General features: G+C 44.7%; 1 protein-coding gene across 2 annotated transcripts in view; it reads right to left on the bottom strand.

Annotated features, from left to right (window-relative positions):
• ERICH5 (glutamate rich 5) overlaps positions 1–16,414 on the bottom strand; it is a 31,463-nt gene extending 15,049 nt beyond the window's left edge. For both annotated transcript variants that reach the window (XM_070383019.1, XM_005904389.3), the window contains exon 1: positions 15,952–16,414. In XM_070383019.1, the coding sequence (XP_070239120.1) occupies positions 15,952–16,009 (58 nt within the window). In that variant the 5' untranslated portion in view covers positions 16,010–16,414. The remainder of the gene's footprint in view (positions 1–15,951) is intronic.
• Positions 16,415–16,677: the final 263 nt, after the last annotated feature.

Here is a 16,677-nt window from a genome sequence, read left to right as displayed (position 1 = left end):
GGATTACATGAGTTAACACCTGGAAAACCACCATCACAGTGACTGGTGCCCCCTGAGCATCAGTCAAGTTAGCCATCGTGAGCGTTACACTTCACGTGACAGCCACAGCAAGGAAGAGGTCCTGGCGGACACAAAGAAAGGGAAGGCCGTTACATTCATCCTCATCCTACTACCTTTCTCTGAGCCTATTCAGAAAGGACGGAAGATCAGAGTAGATAAGTGAAAGGGTTGGAAAACAAATGCTTGTTTCAAACCAACTCTCAGAGAACACCACAAAAAAGACAATGGTGACCACCGCATTCCCTTTCTTATCCTTAGGAAGGTTTTTATCCCCAGCTGCTGATGAAGGACACGTTTTGGATCTATTCATCCTCCTTCCTCTTCAGCTGGAGCTGGGGGTTCCAGACTGTTCTGCTGTTAAGTGTGATCCTCACCCATCATTTACTTAACCATGCAATTCAAAGTCTCCGGACCTCAGTTTCCTTACGTGATCTTTGCCTTTCAGGATTGTCAGGATAATTGATAATTCAGACGGGTTATATGTGTCATTACCCAACGTGGTACGAGACAAGAGAAGGTACTCAGTAAACAAGGGATGAAGCAAATGGCTCTGCAGGTTTCTCAGTGCGTGGGGGTGTCCTGCTGAAGGGGCAAGGGAGGCCTGAACCCCAGCTGTGTGCACTGGCAAGGGTGCAGCCCTCAGGGGTGGGAAGGGCGGCTTTTTCTAATTTCATAAAGGTCCTCTGTGGGCTACTGATGGCCCTGGCCCTGTCAATCAATTAAAGATAATTCTGCAACAGAAAGAATGAACTGCAACATTAAAGAGCTCAGATAAACAGTCCCTTAACACTACAAAGCTATCACTGTTGACCTATAAAATTCTGTTGTTACCATGGTAAGTTTTAAATCAGATTGTTGACAGATAATGGAGTAGTATTCGCGTCAGCCATGATTTGACTGGACTTGACTAGTATCAATAAAAGCCAATGTTAGCTTTTATATAAATGTGTCTGTGCTTAGTCGCTCAGTCGTGTCCAACTCTTTGAGACCCCATGGACTATACAGTCCATGGAATCCTCCAGGCCAGAATACTGGAGTGGGTAGCCTTTCCCTTCTCCAGGGGATCTTCCCTACCCATGAGTCGAACCCAGGTCTCCTGCATTGCAGGCAGATTCTTTACCAGCTGAGCTACAAGGGAAGCCCAAGAATACTGGAGTGTGTAGCCTATCCCTTCTCCAGCAGATCTTCCCGACCCAGGAATTGAACCAGGGTCTCCTGCATTGGAAAAGACTCTGATGCTGGGAGGGATTGGGGGCAGAAGGAAAAGGGGACGACAGAGGATGAGATGGCTGGATGGCATCACCGACTCGATGGACATGAGTTTGAGTGAACTCCAGGAGATGGTGATGGACAGGGAGGCCTGGTGTGCTGTGATTCATGGGGTCGCAAAGAGTTGGACACAACTGAGCGACTGAACTGAACTGAACTCCTGCATTGCAGGTGGATTCTTTACCAACTGAGCTATATAAATAAATATGCTTCATTCTGTTTGCTGGCTTTGATTTCATTTATTGAAGTGCCTACTATATGCCAGCTCTGGGCTAAGCACAAGGGTTACAGCAGTTAACAAGGAAGACCTGGTCCTTGTCATCCTAGACTTCCCTGTCTGCAGGGAAATTCAAATAATATCCATTCCCTTATTAAGCACAACTTGGTACCTAGGCACAATCTCTTATGTAAGGATCTCCATGCTCCATCCACCTGGTTTTGTGAATCCCAATATACCTCCTGGAGGTAGAAGGTTCTACACCTTTTGTTCACAAACAGGAGACATTCTATGCCTAATCTGTATTATTATGTAATAAATATTGTGGACAGATGCATTGTTTCCACATCCAAAGTTGTTTAAGGATATGTCTGTTTTCTGAACCCTACATTTTATCAAATCATACACTGCTCTGGGCGTAATTCTTTGGTGCTCATTATCTCTCTTGATTCTGTTGTAAGTTGATCCATGCACAAATTTGTTGTGACAGCTGAACTAACAGAACCTTTGTTGCAAGCACCGTTGTGATAGGCACACAAAGAAATTAAATACTAGGCAACATTACAGAAGGGATTAGAACCAGAGCTAACATACCTGAAATTCACATTATGGTGGAAGCTTTTCTACTCCGTTCGTTACTCTAATAAAAAATGAAGTTTCTACCCAGCAAGGAGAAAAACTTGAGGTCAATATTTCCCATTCCGTGGCCAGAATGTATCAACCATCCCAAAGATCTCACTGGATGGTCTGCTGAGTTTTCTAGAGAATCAGTGAACAGCGGGATCCTCATATTTTCCCTTGCTGCCACCATTTCTAGGTTCTGGTAGCTTCTGAGTTTTGGGAACCAGGGATGCAGCATGAATCCACTCTAAAGCAAGAGTCCAACTCGTGTTCTCATGTTCCGTCTTTGCTTTCTCCTCAATTCCATTCCATCATTTTTCCCCCATCCAACAAATTCTTGTGGAGCTAACAGTGGGGCTATACTCCATGTTTCTGCCCTTTTCCCTCACCAAAGTAGGTAAAGATACTGACCCTGTGTGCCATGGCACAAATGCTAATCCACAAGGGTATGTTCTATCAGTCAATAGATATTTAAAAAGGCATTCATTTGGGGACTTCCCTGGTGGTCTGGTGGTAAGACTCAGTGCTCCCACTGCAGGGGGCCTAGGTTCCATCCCTGGTCAGGGAACTAGATCCCACATGCCACAACTAAGAGTTTACACGCAGAAACTAAAGATCCCACATGCGGTAACTAAAGATCCTGCATGCGGCAATGAAGATCGAAGATCTCGTGGGTCACAAGTAAGATCCAGCACAGACAACAAATAAATAAACACAAATTTTTAAAAAACGCACTCATTTTGAAGAGTTACATCCCACGTAACTGGAGTGTGAAACCATTAGCCAAAAAACCCTACAGAGGGCAAATAAAAGTCAGACAAACCACTCTTCATTTTTTAGTAGTACTACCGGAATTGACGTATCTAAAACTAGTTTTGACATCACAAGGTAAATGCGTTAAAGTCTGAAGGTAAATCTAACTTTGAAATTTAAGCACAGAGGAACAAGAACATGCAGTTGGAAAGATACTACTGGAATATCTGATAAGTACACATAGAGATGGGGCGGGGGGCTTCCGCCTAGGCTGACATTTAAGAGCTTCAGAGCCAGTCCTCAAGCCATGACGAATAGTCACCTCCTTCAGGTACGACTTTCCAGTTTCATTGTCTTTGGTTTCCTCTAGAATCCTATAAGATGAACTCTTATTTCAAAAAAGGTGTTGCATTAAACATCACATTAAAAAATATCAACAGTAGTTGCACTTAAAAAGGCAAGTTTCATTGATTGATGGTCATTACTGGCACATGGGGATCCAATGTTTGGGCAGAAATGCAGTCTAAAAAAATCAAAGACATCTCAATGAACAAGGAAGAAGAGAGAAAAAGTGGAGATTATCTCTCTGATATTCACACACCATGACCCTTCACCAACCTAAATGGGTCGCACCCATGATGCTTTGCTTGGAACCAGAGTGGCTAACATTTACTGAGGCACTGTGCCTAGAGCTTTACAGGGACCATCTCATTCAACCTTCCCAACAACTCCACAAGGTAAGTCATTATTATCTCCATTATACAGCAGAGGAAATATGACACTGAAAGACTAAGAACCTTTATCTAGGAAGGGCTCCCAGTTAGAGGCGGCAGAGCCTCAGATGTGAGCCCAAGGAAGTGGGATTCTGCCCGGAAGATTACGTGCTTTCAGGCAAACCGTGGCCCCAGAACCTGTACCATCAGTGTTTCCTGGGAGGTTCTGGGGTTTTGTTTCAGTGCTGACTCGCAGGCCCGACCCCAGAACCACTGGCATTGCTGCCCAGCTTCAGACGTCGGGCCTGGTCTCTGTCCTCACGCTAGCATGTAATGGGCAGCACAGATGATGAGGTGAGTATACTAATTCAACAGTGAAGCAAGGGTCAGAGCTGGTCTAAGAGAGCTCCACACTGGGGAGCAAGACTTCCTTCCCTCAAGCTTCCTCATACCACAGAGCTGGGTGGGTTTGCTAAGCCTCCATCTCAGCTAGGTCAGGACAAAGATGTCTTCTAATTTCTCATCTGAAATGAAAGTTTACACTTGCTGTGCCTTGCTCTCTAAGGGCAATGACCAAGGAGCTCCACTGACGCTCACAGTGGTGGCCAAACTCCCAGCTCAGCCACTGAGTCCATGTCTGACCTCATCAGGGTGTCAACCTGTGATGTACAAAGGCATCAGTGGCCAAGAGCAGGGGTCTGCGCTCGAGAAGGAAGTATTCAGTTAGTGAGTCCATGGCTGGGATGGAATGCTTAAATTTTGCAACAGAGCAGTCAGTTACCTCAGATATCTGGACCTCAAGTCTGGGTGGTTAGCACATCCTGAGAGTGTCCAGTTCTAGAAAGAGCAGTGGGCAGACCAAACAGGACTGTGAGCCCAGGCCTTTTAGCTGACTGCTGCTACTCATCTCTTGGGTTAGGGATCTCAGGCTAGGGATCCATATGCAATTCAGATGACCTTGCTGCCATGGTCAGTACTGATCATATTAAGGGAACTGAGGGGCTTTGTTTCCCAGAATGAAAAGTCACTTGTAAAAAAGCAGAAGTCTTCCTCTCCCCGGCCTAGGCACTTTTAGGCCAGACTGGGCTTCTGGCCCAGACACTTGAAACCTGAATTGAATGAGCTTCTCGTTTTAAGCAGAGCATTAAACAGGTTTGGACCTAGGAAGAAGCAGGTTGAAACAAGAATCATAGAAACAATTCAACTGGAAGATTTCAATAAGATTAGAGTATAATCTACTCTCCACCTCTTCAAGGCTCAGAGTCCCCAAAGAGTGTCAGAGAAATTTAGGAGGCAGTGGTTAGTCATGTTGAGAACCCGTACCCCTGATATGATGTGATGAGAAGGGTCCTGTACCTCTGCTCTTTTCCTCCCCCAAACCCATAATCCCAGTTTATCATAAGAAAAACATCAGAAAAGTATCAACTGAGGGACAGTCTACAAAGTAGCTGACCAGACTGCCTCAAAATTGTCAAGGTCATCAAAACGCCTGAGAAAATGTCCCAGTTAAGAAGAGTGTAAGGAGACATGACCACGACAACCAAATGCAAAGCAGGCGATGGAACCCAGAACAGAAATAGGACATGAGAGAAAGATTAAGGAAATCTAAAAGTATGCATGCGTGCTTATTCACTCAGTCATGTCCCACTCTTTGTGACCGCATCTGCCAGCCTCCTCTGTCCATGGGATTTCCCAGGCAAGAACACTGGAGTGGGTAGCCATTCCCTTCTCCAGGGATCTTCTCGACCCAAGGATTGAACTCCGGTCTCCTGCATTGCAGGCTGATTCTTTACTTTCTGAACCTCCTGGAAAGCCCCAATAAAGTATCAATTCAGTTCAGTTCAGTCGCTCAGTCGTGTCCGACTCTTTGCGACCCCAAGAATCACAGCACGCCAGGCCTCCCTGTCCATCACCAACTCCCGGAGTTCACTCAAACTCACGTCCATCGAGTCGGTGATGCCATCCAGCCATATCATCCTCTGTCATCATCCTCCTGCCCCCAATCCCTCCCAGCATCAGTCTTTTCCAATGAGTCAACTCTTCGCATGAGGTGGCCAAAGTACTGGAGTTTCAGCTTTAGCATCATTCCTTCCAAAGAACACCCAGGACTGATATCCTTTAGAATGGACTGGTTGGATCTCCTTGCAGTCCAAGGGACTCTCAAGAGTCTTCTCCAACACCACAGTTCAAAAGCATCAATTCTTCGGCGCTCAGCCTTCTTCACAGTCCAACTCTCACATCCATACATGACCACTGGAAAAACCATAGCCTTGACTAGAGGGACCTTTGTTGGCAAAGTAATGTCTCTGCTTTTCAATATGCTATCTAGGTTGGTCATAACTTTCCTTACAAATAAAGTATAGACTTTGGTTAATAATAATGTATCAAGCTTGGTTCATTGTTTGTGACAAAGCCACCCTACCAATATAAGATGGGAATAATAGGGTGAAGTAGATGTGGAACTTTCTATATTACCTTCATAATTTTCCTGTAAATCTAAAACTATTCTAAAATCATCTGTTTTTTTAAAATTGTAGTAGCAAAACATAAAAGCAAGTAAAATAAGCTCTAGGAGCCTTAGAAAAACTGTTTCATAAAACTTTAGCCATCTGCATAACCATTTTTATGATTTTTTAATATTTTGGTACCATTAATGCTATTACTAACAGTATTTTTGACACTTTCCTTTAACAAATTTACCAGAAAGGAAAAAAAGGCCAGCAACTCAAAACATTTAGAGATCTAGAACTTGATCTTGAGGGGGAAAAAAAAATCAAATTGTTATCTAGGAAAAGCAATAAAGAAAAATTGAGGTTTACTAAAATTGATATCAATGAGAAATCATCTTTATTAAGGACTTATTAGATGATATTCCAAGCCAGGGGTCAGAATTTTTTTTATAAAGGGACAGAGAGTAAATATTTTCAGCTTTGCCAGGCATGGGGACATTATTTGCATGTGTGTATGCTAAGTCACTTCAGTTGTGTCCGACTCTTTGAGACCCTATGGACTGTAGCCCAGCAGGCTCCTCTGTCCATGGGATTCTCCAGGCAAGAATATTGGAGTGGGTTGCCATACCCTCTTCCAGGGGATCTTCCCCTAGCAGGGATCAAACCCAAGACTCCAGCAGCTCCTGCATTGCAAGCAGATTCTTTACCACTGAGCCCCAAGGGTCTTTATTGCAACTACTCAACTGTGTCACCTGTCATCACAGTGAGAAAGCAGTCTGAGACGATGTGTAAATGAATGGGCATGTCTGTGTTCCAAAAAAACTTTATTTACAAAAAAATGTCGTGGGGGAACTTCCCTCTTGGTCCGGTGGCTAAGACTCCGCACTCCCAATGTAGGGGCCTAGGTTTGGTCCCTGGTCTGGGGACTAGATCCCACATGCAACTAAGACCTGGTGCAGCTAAATAAATTTTTCTAACATAGGTGTTAAAATAAGAACAGGTAGTGGGCTGGTTTGGCCAACAGGCCACTTTGCCAACCCCTGCTACAGGCAATACTTAGACTACATTCCAGGTACATTATACATATTAATTCATTTATTCTTCAGAACAAATGAGGAAATAGGAACCAATTGTTAATCCCTTTTTACAGATGACATCACTGAGGCATAAAAAGGTTGAGTGGCCCAGTGTCACACAACTAATAAATGACCCTCTGATACCCTGAACCAGATTTGAACCCAGTCTCACTTCAGACCCACATTTTAAATTGGAACTCTATACTATCTCTTAGCATGCTGAAATTTTCTCTCTCACGTGTGCCCTCCACTCTAAACCTCTTTCACACACACACACACACACTAAGTTGCTCAGTCATGTCTGACTCTGCGACCCCATGGGTATAGTCCATGGAATTCTCTAGGCCAGAATACTGGAGTGGGTAGCCTTTTCCATCTTCCGGGATCTTCCCAACCCAGGGATCGAACCCAGGTCTCCCACATTACGGGTGGATTCTTTGCCAGCTGAGCCACAAGGGAAGCCCAAGAATCCTGGAGTGGGTAGCCTATCCCTTCTCCAGGGGATCTTCCCCACCTAGGAATCAAACCGGCTATCAGGGAAGCCCCCAAAGGTGATCACAGCCTCTCATAAGTATCTAGTCTGTAGGGGCTACTCCGGGGCAAACAAAGGAAAAGGAAATTAGCCAAAAGAAATTATGGGGTTCCTATTAGTTTTAGGGAAATGAAAAAAGTTAGAATAAGTAGCGGGGGGAAAGTTCCTTATCATTACCGATGACAGTGAGAAGGAAGCGAGGAGAGCAACTGGGGAGGACATTGCAACTTAGGTCCTCACTGGGAAGACAAAAGGCAGGTGTTCTCCTTGGTAAGAAAAACCACTAGTGAAACTGACAGAGCAGTTGGAATGCCTAGCCCAGGGCTTCCCATCTCTTTGATGTCACGGCACACACGGAACACGGTATTTGTGCCGCACACAGAGCAGTGGAGGAAGCTACGCTGAGAGGGTTCGGGCCATCTGGACCCTGCCCTGCGGCCCAAGAGGCCGGGAGGAAGGCTGGCACACTGGATCCCACGCTCACAGGCTGGGAAGCGCTCATACACACAACACAGGGGACAAAGATATATTTCAATCACCAAAGACAGACCAGACCAGCATTAGCCAGGCAAGGCTGAGAAGGCAGACGAAGCAAGGTGGTCTGCCAAGAGTGGAACTCTCTCATCCTGCAGGGCCCTTTAGGACTACGTTTGAAAGAAAAGCTGCTTGTTGCGGAGAGCAGAAAGGGCTTTTTCACGGAGTGTGAAGACAAATACATTAGAGGCTTGTAAAAGTATGTCCTTGAAATGAGTGTCCTGGTGAAGGGAGCAGAAAATTAATTGATAGACAAATAAATAAATAAATACTTGATTTGATGGTACATCCTTATGCCTGTAAGGGAAGGAAGCAGATAGCCTTTCTTTCAGTGGACAGGAGGCAGGTCTATCACTGACCTCCCAGGGGCCTGGCATGGGGGGACCTGGAACAGCCACAACGGAGCTGGCCGAGGCAGAGAGCTCTGGTCATAGAAGAGGCTTGTTGAGCAGTCTCTTGACAGGAAGTCACCTTAGCCTACGACGTCAAGTTCATTTTGTACTTATCTGTCTTAGACAATGATAACTGGTGCTATCCTGATGTCCACTCTGAATTATACTTGCATGGCCATAGAGTAAATAGTATGTAAATGAAATTTGACTTCCAGTGACCCGGAAAGTAGATAGATAGGGCAGATGTGTCACGATGCTTCTTACATCTTTTTATGTCTTGACTTTCCTACTTAATGTCCATTTGGACATGTCTCTTATCTAAATAGTCATGTATGAATGTGTCAGTTGGACCATAAAGAAAGCTGAGTGCCGAAGAATTGATGTTTTTGAACTGTGGTGTTGGAGAAGACTCTTGAGAGTCCCTTGGACTGCAAGGAGATCCAACCAGTCCATCCTAAAGGAGATCAGTCCTGAATATTCATTAGAAGGACTGATGCTGAAGCTGAAAACTCCAATACTTCAGCCACCTGATACGAAGAGCTGACTCATTTGAAAAGACCCCGATGCTGGGAAAGATTGAAGGCGGGAGGAGAAAGGGGACGACAGAGGATGAGATGGTTGGATGGCATCACCGACTCAATGGACATGAGTTTGGGTAAACTCCAGGAGTTGGTGATGGACAGGGAGGCCTGGCGTGCTGCAGCTCATGGGGTCGCAAGTGTCGGACACAACTGAGCAACTGAACTGAACTTATCTAAACAGACCTAATACAATCTGATGGTCTCAAAGCAAGTAAAATCATACAGATTTGAAAGTCAAAAAGTATTTGGTATGAATAAAGAGCATGTTATCGGGACTCAGGCGGGGTCTTTTGTCTTATTTGAAAAACCAGGCTGGAGGAGGGGCTGCAAGGAAGGTTGAGTGTGACATCTAAGAAAAGAGGGTCATCCCTCCCGGGTTGTCAGCATGCAGTCCGCACCTCACCAGAGCCCGGCCCGGTTACCCCGAGGACCCCAGAGCCCCGTGGGCCCTTCCTTGGGGAAGAAAATGGTGTCATCTGAACCTGACCCCATGGCACTGACTGCCCTTTTCTCCATCTCCCATGACCCCCCTTGTTTCTGAGCATGCTAGCAGTTCCTGGCTTATTTCACCCACTTTCATAAAGTGTAATGCCCATGGCATTTTAGCTATTTAAAATGATGTGAGGTTTTTTGATTTGGGTTTTGGGGAGGCTTCCCTCCCAATCTTCATCCTTAAAGGACACAGCTCTGACATCCCAGAATGTACACAAAAGAATCAAGTCTAGGGCCAGAGGGCTATTCCCAAGGAAGGGTTTAAGGAATGTGAACAGTAACAGCTCCGAGGAAGTAAGGAAGCTTCTGAAGCCTCATGGTACTTTCCTGACACTAACACTCAATTGGAGAGTTACATTCGGATATTTCGCTTTAAAAAAACAAAATCATTACCTGGGCTACCTACATTTCTATACACTGGGATTCAAATCCTGGCCAAGTTCAATGTTTTATTTATCAGTTTTGGTAAGCCTTTCAAGTACTAGGTTTTTATTTTAAACTTGTTGTAAAACATTAACACAAAAGTGAAAGTGTACACATGAGCTGGGACGTGTGGCAACCTTGCAGAAGCATGATTTCAGAGAACACAAGAAAGCTTTGTTTTGCTGTGTTGGTCTTTTTCTGCATAACCTAGGAATCCCTTCACAACCCGACCCTGTCTTCTCAAGTCCACCTGGACCAACTTTACCTTCCAGTCTTTGTTATTCTGCCGGTCCTGATGCCTACCCTCCCTCTGCTTTTCTCAGTAGCACTCTCATCTCCCTGAATCCCCATCTCTGTCAGTCCATCCATTCACCCAGCCACCCCTCGATGTGGACTGCATGTCTTCTATGTTGACGGCCACACGATGAGTTCTAGCAGAACTGGGCCTGGACCCGGATGGGACTGGAGTTTGTGAAAAGAACAAGATCCATCATTCACTAGCTCTGAGACCTTGGGCAAGTTACTTATCCTCCCCAGGCTGCAATTTTCTAGCTGAATTCGGTGAAACTAAGATTCTTACGAGGATTATATGAGAATACAGGCTCAAGTATCTGGAACCAAGTGGGTGCTCCTACTTCGTCTCCTGATTTCTGCTCCATGCCCATGTTTTGATGCAACTATACTAAATGTCAAAAGCCTTCAATTTTAGAAAAAGATGTGTTGGTGATGAGAGTGTCATTTGGTACAACCCTTATGAAGGCATTTAGGTAGTTAGCTCTCAAAATTATAAATGTGCTTGCCCTTTGACCTAGTAATGCCACTTTTTGGGAAATGGTCTTACAGTTACGCTTGTGCACTTTCAAAATGATGTATGTGTAAAGGAATTCACTGCAGCCTCATTTGCTGGAAACAAATCAAATGTGCCTCACTGGGGGTTTGGTTAAATAAATTACACAGTGGATTCTTAACCAAGGGTAAAAAAAAGAGAAAAAAGTTCTCTATATTACAAAGAGATTATAGAAAGAGCTCCATATTTTTAGGTGAAAGAAATTAAGTGAAGAATAATAGTGGGTATAATACACCACATTTTATGAATAAAGATGGGAGAGGGAAATAATATTTGAAATGTATAAAGAAACTTTGGGAGAATATATCCAAAAAAAAACCTAATAAAAATTTTTATCCATAGATGTGATTGTATTGAGCAGATGGTGAGGCTGGGGTGGGAGGTGGACTTTTCACTGTGTGCATTTTTCAGATGTTTTCAGTTTTATGACTATTCCATTACAATTAGCTGTATGTAATCAGCCCACCCAAAGACTTACCAAGCATGCTATGTCAAGCTCTAGAGGCAACACAAAGACATACAAGACTCAGTCCAGAGACTCTGCACTTGAACCAAAGAAATCCCATTTATATAATACTCGTATGCAAGAAAAGCCTCTAAAACTTACTTTAATGTTAATGATTTTTGTTCTTCAATTACAGAGGAGAAGTGTTCAGGACTGAAATATCACTGTGTGAAAATACTGGTTGATAACTAAAGGTATTTCTGCTACACAAAGGTCAATTGACATAACTGTGAAATTCAAGCCTCATCCTATTTATTATCTAGACAGTGGACTCCAAGCAGCTAGTGAGAGTTCAGATAAGAACAAACACATGATTACAGCTGTCAGTGGAAATGTACACATGAACCTAGCGATGAATTCGTCAATAATTGCCACCTATTTACTCTGTCCACATCGGTGTTTTGGAGAAGGAAATGGCAACCCACTCCAGTGTTCTTGCCTGGAGAATCCCAGGGATGGAGGAGCCTGGTGGGCTGCCGTGTATGGGGTCGCACAGAGCTGGACACGACTGAAGCGACTTAGCAGCAGCAGCATTGGTGTTTAAGCTATAAAACTTCTGGAAGAAGTCTGCAAGAAATGGGTGGCATTTTTATCAGGAAAGAGTGGGACAGTAATTACACTGAGAAGCAGAGGGCTGGCAGCATGGAGAGGAAGGTTCGATGCCAAAGGCCTGGAAACTTTTGAGTTCCATTAACGCCTATGAAGTCATCAAAATCTTTGTGTTCAGATTCATAAGCTCCAGGGGCACTGAAGAGAACAAAAATTGTTCTAATATGTAGAACATGCTTCCATGAACACAAGAAATTCCAAACTCAATCTGTCTAGTTGTCCTTTTGGAAAGAAAAGCTTCTTTTCTCACCCTTTACAGGGCATTCAAAATCTGTGTGTGATGACTACCACGTAAGTAGTAGTAGTGTTCTGCACTTTGAGTAGCATTGGGTAATTATTTACATCAGAGCCAGTCTCCACACTGCCCCTCCAACCCCGTCCCCTCCCCCACCAACCATCTCTTCCTAGTGAGTCATCTTTGGGGGTGATGAAAAGCAGCTCAGGGGGAATTGTTATCTCATGCATCACAGCAAACATCTCCATGTGATCAACAGAATGGGTTATTCCTATTTAGCCTAACAGCTACCTAACCAGCAGTAACTATCTGATTCACTGGAGCCCAGAAAATAAGTGCCTCCATATTCAGTGTTACAGAATTATTGAGCTGTAAGTGATCTCAGAGGTAATCTAGTCCAACCCATTATTTTATGATTCTTCTGCTTCCAGGTTAATACTACCTTATATATAATAGTTCTTAAACCAGTTACAGAAAATTGTTAAGCAGAACTATCCAAACACAAATACGGTCTGCAGCCGATTTTATACGTTTTAGCTTTAACTCCGGAGAAGGCAATGGCACCCCACTCCAGTACTCTTGCCTGGAAAATCCCATGGACGGAGGAGCCAGGTAGGCTGCAGTCCATGGGGTCTCAAAGAGTTGGACACGACTGAGTGACTTCACTTTCACTTTTCACTTTCATGCATTGGAGAAGGAAATGGCAACCCACTCCAGTGTTCTTGCCTGGAGAATCCCAGGGATGGGGGAGCCTGGTGGGCTGCCGTCTATGGGGTCGCACAGAGTCGGACACAACTGAAGCGACTTAGCAGCAGCAGCTTCCCTGGTGGCTCAGACAATAAAGAATGAGCTGCAACGTAGGAGACCCAAGTTCAATCCCTGGGTCAGGAAGATCCCCCTGGAGAAGGGAATGGCTACCCACTCCAGTATTCTTGCCTGGCTAATTTCATGGACAGAGGAGCCTGGTGGGCTACAGTCCGTGGGGTCACAAAGAGTCGGACACGACTGAGAAACTAACACACCCACACAGATTTAACTCATAATATTGTGAATTTTAAAAGAATCTCTTACAATATGAAGATTATCTGTATCTCTATGGGAGGCCACTGCAAACTTCTCTATATCGATGTAGCTGCTGAAAATACCTCTAAGGCTACATGTCCTCCAAATATTCCTAGTTTAAACTTGGAAGCAAATATAACTTCATATTTCACTGATTCTTATTTAGGGATAAATATTTTACTCATGCTAGTATACTAGGTGAATATTATATTTATTATATATTTCATTTAGGGATTATAATAAACTCTATTATAATATTCAATTTACATAGTTAGATACTCGATTATACTTTCCTGTGTTTCTTTTGTTGTTTGCACAGTGAATGACCATACACCTAATGGGGCTCCAGAACAATGTGAGACAAAAAGAGGTTTAAATCAAGTTGTCACAAACAGATTTAAGGAGGAAGAGAACAGATAAGAAGTCAAATTATGGAATCAGAGTACCTGAGTTCAAAGCTCAGCTCTGACTCTCAAGGAGCCCCACAGGTTTGGCAAATTACTCTTCTCTGTAAAATGGGAACAATCATAAAACTTAGTCAAAGCATTGTTATAAGGATTAAATGTAATCATTCAACAATCATGTGCCAAGCATTGTTAAGCACTGGGGGTACAGTGAGTAAATGCATGTGCCGGACATTTAATAAACGTGGACTATTTTAATCTAAAAGCAAACACACACAGGCTTCGGGTTGTATACAGAATTTAAAGAAGTTTTGAGCTACAGAAATACGAATGAATTATTTATGGGGCCTCCAAGTCCATGGAGTTGAAAAGCTGATGAACATACAATAGTATCTAATTACAAGGGAATACTGTCTGAGGATCAGATGCAAAATACACCTGTTGATTGATTCAATATGTGCATCAAGCAATTTATTAATTTTCTATGCTCAAAACCTGGTTTTTTGTCAGTTGTTTTAACATTTCTTTCAGAACAACATCTGTGAAAACTTAAAACTCCAATGAAAGCATGAATAAAAAAAATGAAACAGCATGACTCATGTGGATAGTTATTTATATTGGTGATAAAATGTTTATTAAAACAAGGTTATTCATTATTTTTTAAGAGGATTAAAAAACCCTTCCAGCCACTGAACATTTTGCCCCTCCCCAAGAGTAACATTCCCTACAAGTTTTTATCAGTTAAAAAATCTACAATGATGATTTAGTGCTCTGCTTTTTAAATTCCTAGGATATCTGGGGGCACGGCTGGGGGATAAGAGAAACCAAAGTAATACAGTATATCTTCCTGAAGCATCAGTTTTTCATACTAAAACCAACAAGGACTGATCATGGAACAGAATGCAAAAAAACAGAATCCATCTGATTTCATAAAACCTCAAAGAAATTATTTCCTGCCCTGGCCTCCAGAGAGCAGGTTTTGGGGACAGAGGCGTTCATCATTTTTAGGAGAAAGGTCAGCAAGCCCTGTACATTAGAAATGGATTTCTTCCATCTCTTCACATTGTTGTCAGTTCACCAGGGGTTTGGAATCACTTTTATACAGGGCTTTAAATATTTGGCCTACTTCCACATTTCTATTGCTTTCTGTTGTCTACGAAATTAAAAATAAATTATCACACACCACAAAAATGACTGTAACACGGCCTATTTCTGACTAGACACAGTGTCTGAGCTTTGAAACACCATTCTTGAAAAGCCTGAGCGCTCCCTACTACAAAATCAGAAAGACGTGTTATTGGAATAACACAAGGTGCTAAAAGAAAACTTGTGAGAAGGAATTAGCCAGAGTGTAGAAGTTCTCATAAAGTTAGCTTTGAAGAAGACTGTAAATTAACCTGAAGGAATGTGCTTAACCTTCAGAGCTTTGTTCAAAGCAACAGCCACTCAAAATCTAAGAAGTGAAGCTGCTATAAAACCCAGCTATTCTCTGGTTCATTCATGTTTCATTCTTTTCACAGCACTTATCACGGTCAGAAACTATGGCAATCACCTGTTCAACTTGTCTGATGTTCTTCTTCCTCCCCACCCCCATCCCAGACCCCAGGAATAGGGTCTTTGCATCTTCAGCACCTAGCCAAGCACCTGGCTATTGTATAGAGACAGAAGCGTGTGGTGCATTTCCACGTAAGTTTCAGTGAGGACCACTTTTCATCACACTCGTATTCACTGAGAAATACTTAAGCCAAGGATGGTGGACAGTGCATCTGACCTCTTTAAAAATTCAGGAACCTGTGCGCTGAGTATATGCTCATCTGCACAGTAATCTGAAATCTTGTACGCTGAAGGACAAGAAATTCTGCATCTGTTTAACAGAGCGCGGTGGCTGACCGCGTTAGGGACTTAAGGCCAACTCCCCGCGCTGCCACGGGCAGCGGGGTCTCTCCACTCCTGGGCTCCCTCCCGCGTGGGGCACCGTGGGCGGCGGAGCGCACCAGGACCGCCGCATCCTGGGCCACGGCAGCGCCGCTCCGGGTCTCACTCGCATCCTTAGGGAGGAGCCGCCCCCTGCCCGGCCGGGTGGGCACGAGTCACACCCGTCGGACCCCGGGGAAGCGAACCCACCCAAGCCCCAGGGCGCGGGCGGGGTGGCGGTGGGGCCGGGTCCCCTGCTCACCGCTGCGAAGCCTGTTGCCGTCGCCGGCCTTGTTGAGGGCGCTGCTGGAGCAGCCCATCACGGGCAGGAGGACGCCCGGAGGGCGAGCGCGGCGACCGCGCGGGCTGGGGACCCTGAGCCGGGATCCCGCGCGAAACGCTCAGGCGGCACAAGTTCCTTCAACTCCGAGCGGCCAGCTCCGGCGCTTACAGAGCGCAAGCGCGCAGCGGAGCTCTGGGTGGGGGCGCGCACCGCTGCGTGGGAGGGCCCGCACCGCTGGGTGGGGGCGCGCACCTGGAGAGGGAAGCGAGCCGCTCGTTGGGAGAAGGTGCCAGGGAGGGGACAGCGGGGACGCAGAAGAGGACAAAGACAAGAAAGGAGCCAGGTAGGGCGAAGGTGGAGAAGGTGGTAAAGGCAGAGAGGAAAGTTGCCTAGGAAGCAGGGATAAAGATGCTGAGTTTTGGGAGAGGGGGCGAAGGGCTTGGGAGGGATCACGTCTGAGTCATCCCTAAATAGCTGGGGAGGGGAGGAGGCGATGGTGGCCAGTGGCTATTGATTGGTGACTGGATTTGTGATGACAGGCTTCTTACATAACTTCAGGGCTGTTACCACGAGGAAGTTTAACGTTGTGAAGATACTATTTAATCCACTCCTTATTCAACTGTGGTCAAGTGTCCAACCCAGGACTTAGTTGTTCAGTCGCTCGGTCCTGTCGGACTCTGTGACCCCATGGACTGCGGCTTGCCA

The sequence above is a fragment of the Bos mutus genome, chromosome 14 (assembly GCF_027580195.1).
Source record: "Bos mutus isolate GX-2022 chromosome 14, NWIPB_WYAK_1.1, whole genome shotgun sequence".
Taxonomy (NCBI): domain Eukaryota; kingdom Metazoa; phylum Chordata; class Mammalia; order Artiodactyla; family Bovidae; genus Bos; species Bos mutus.
This window is presented reverse-complemented; position numbering and strand designations above follow the sequence as displayed.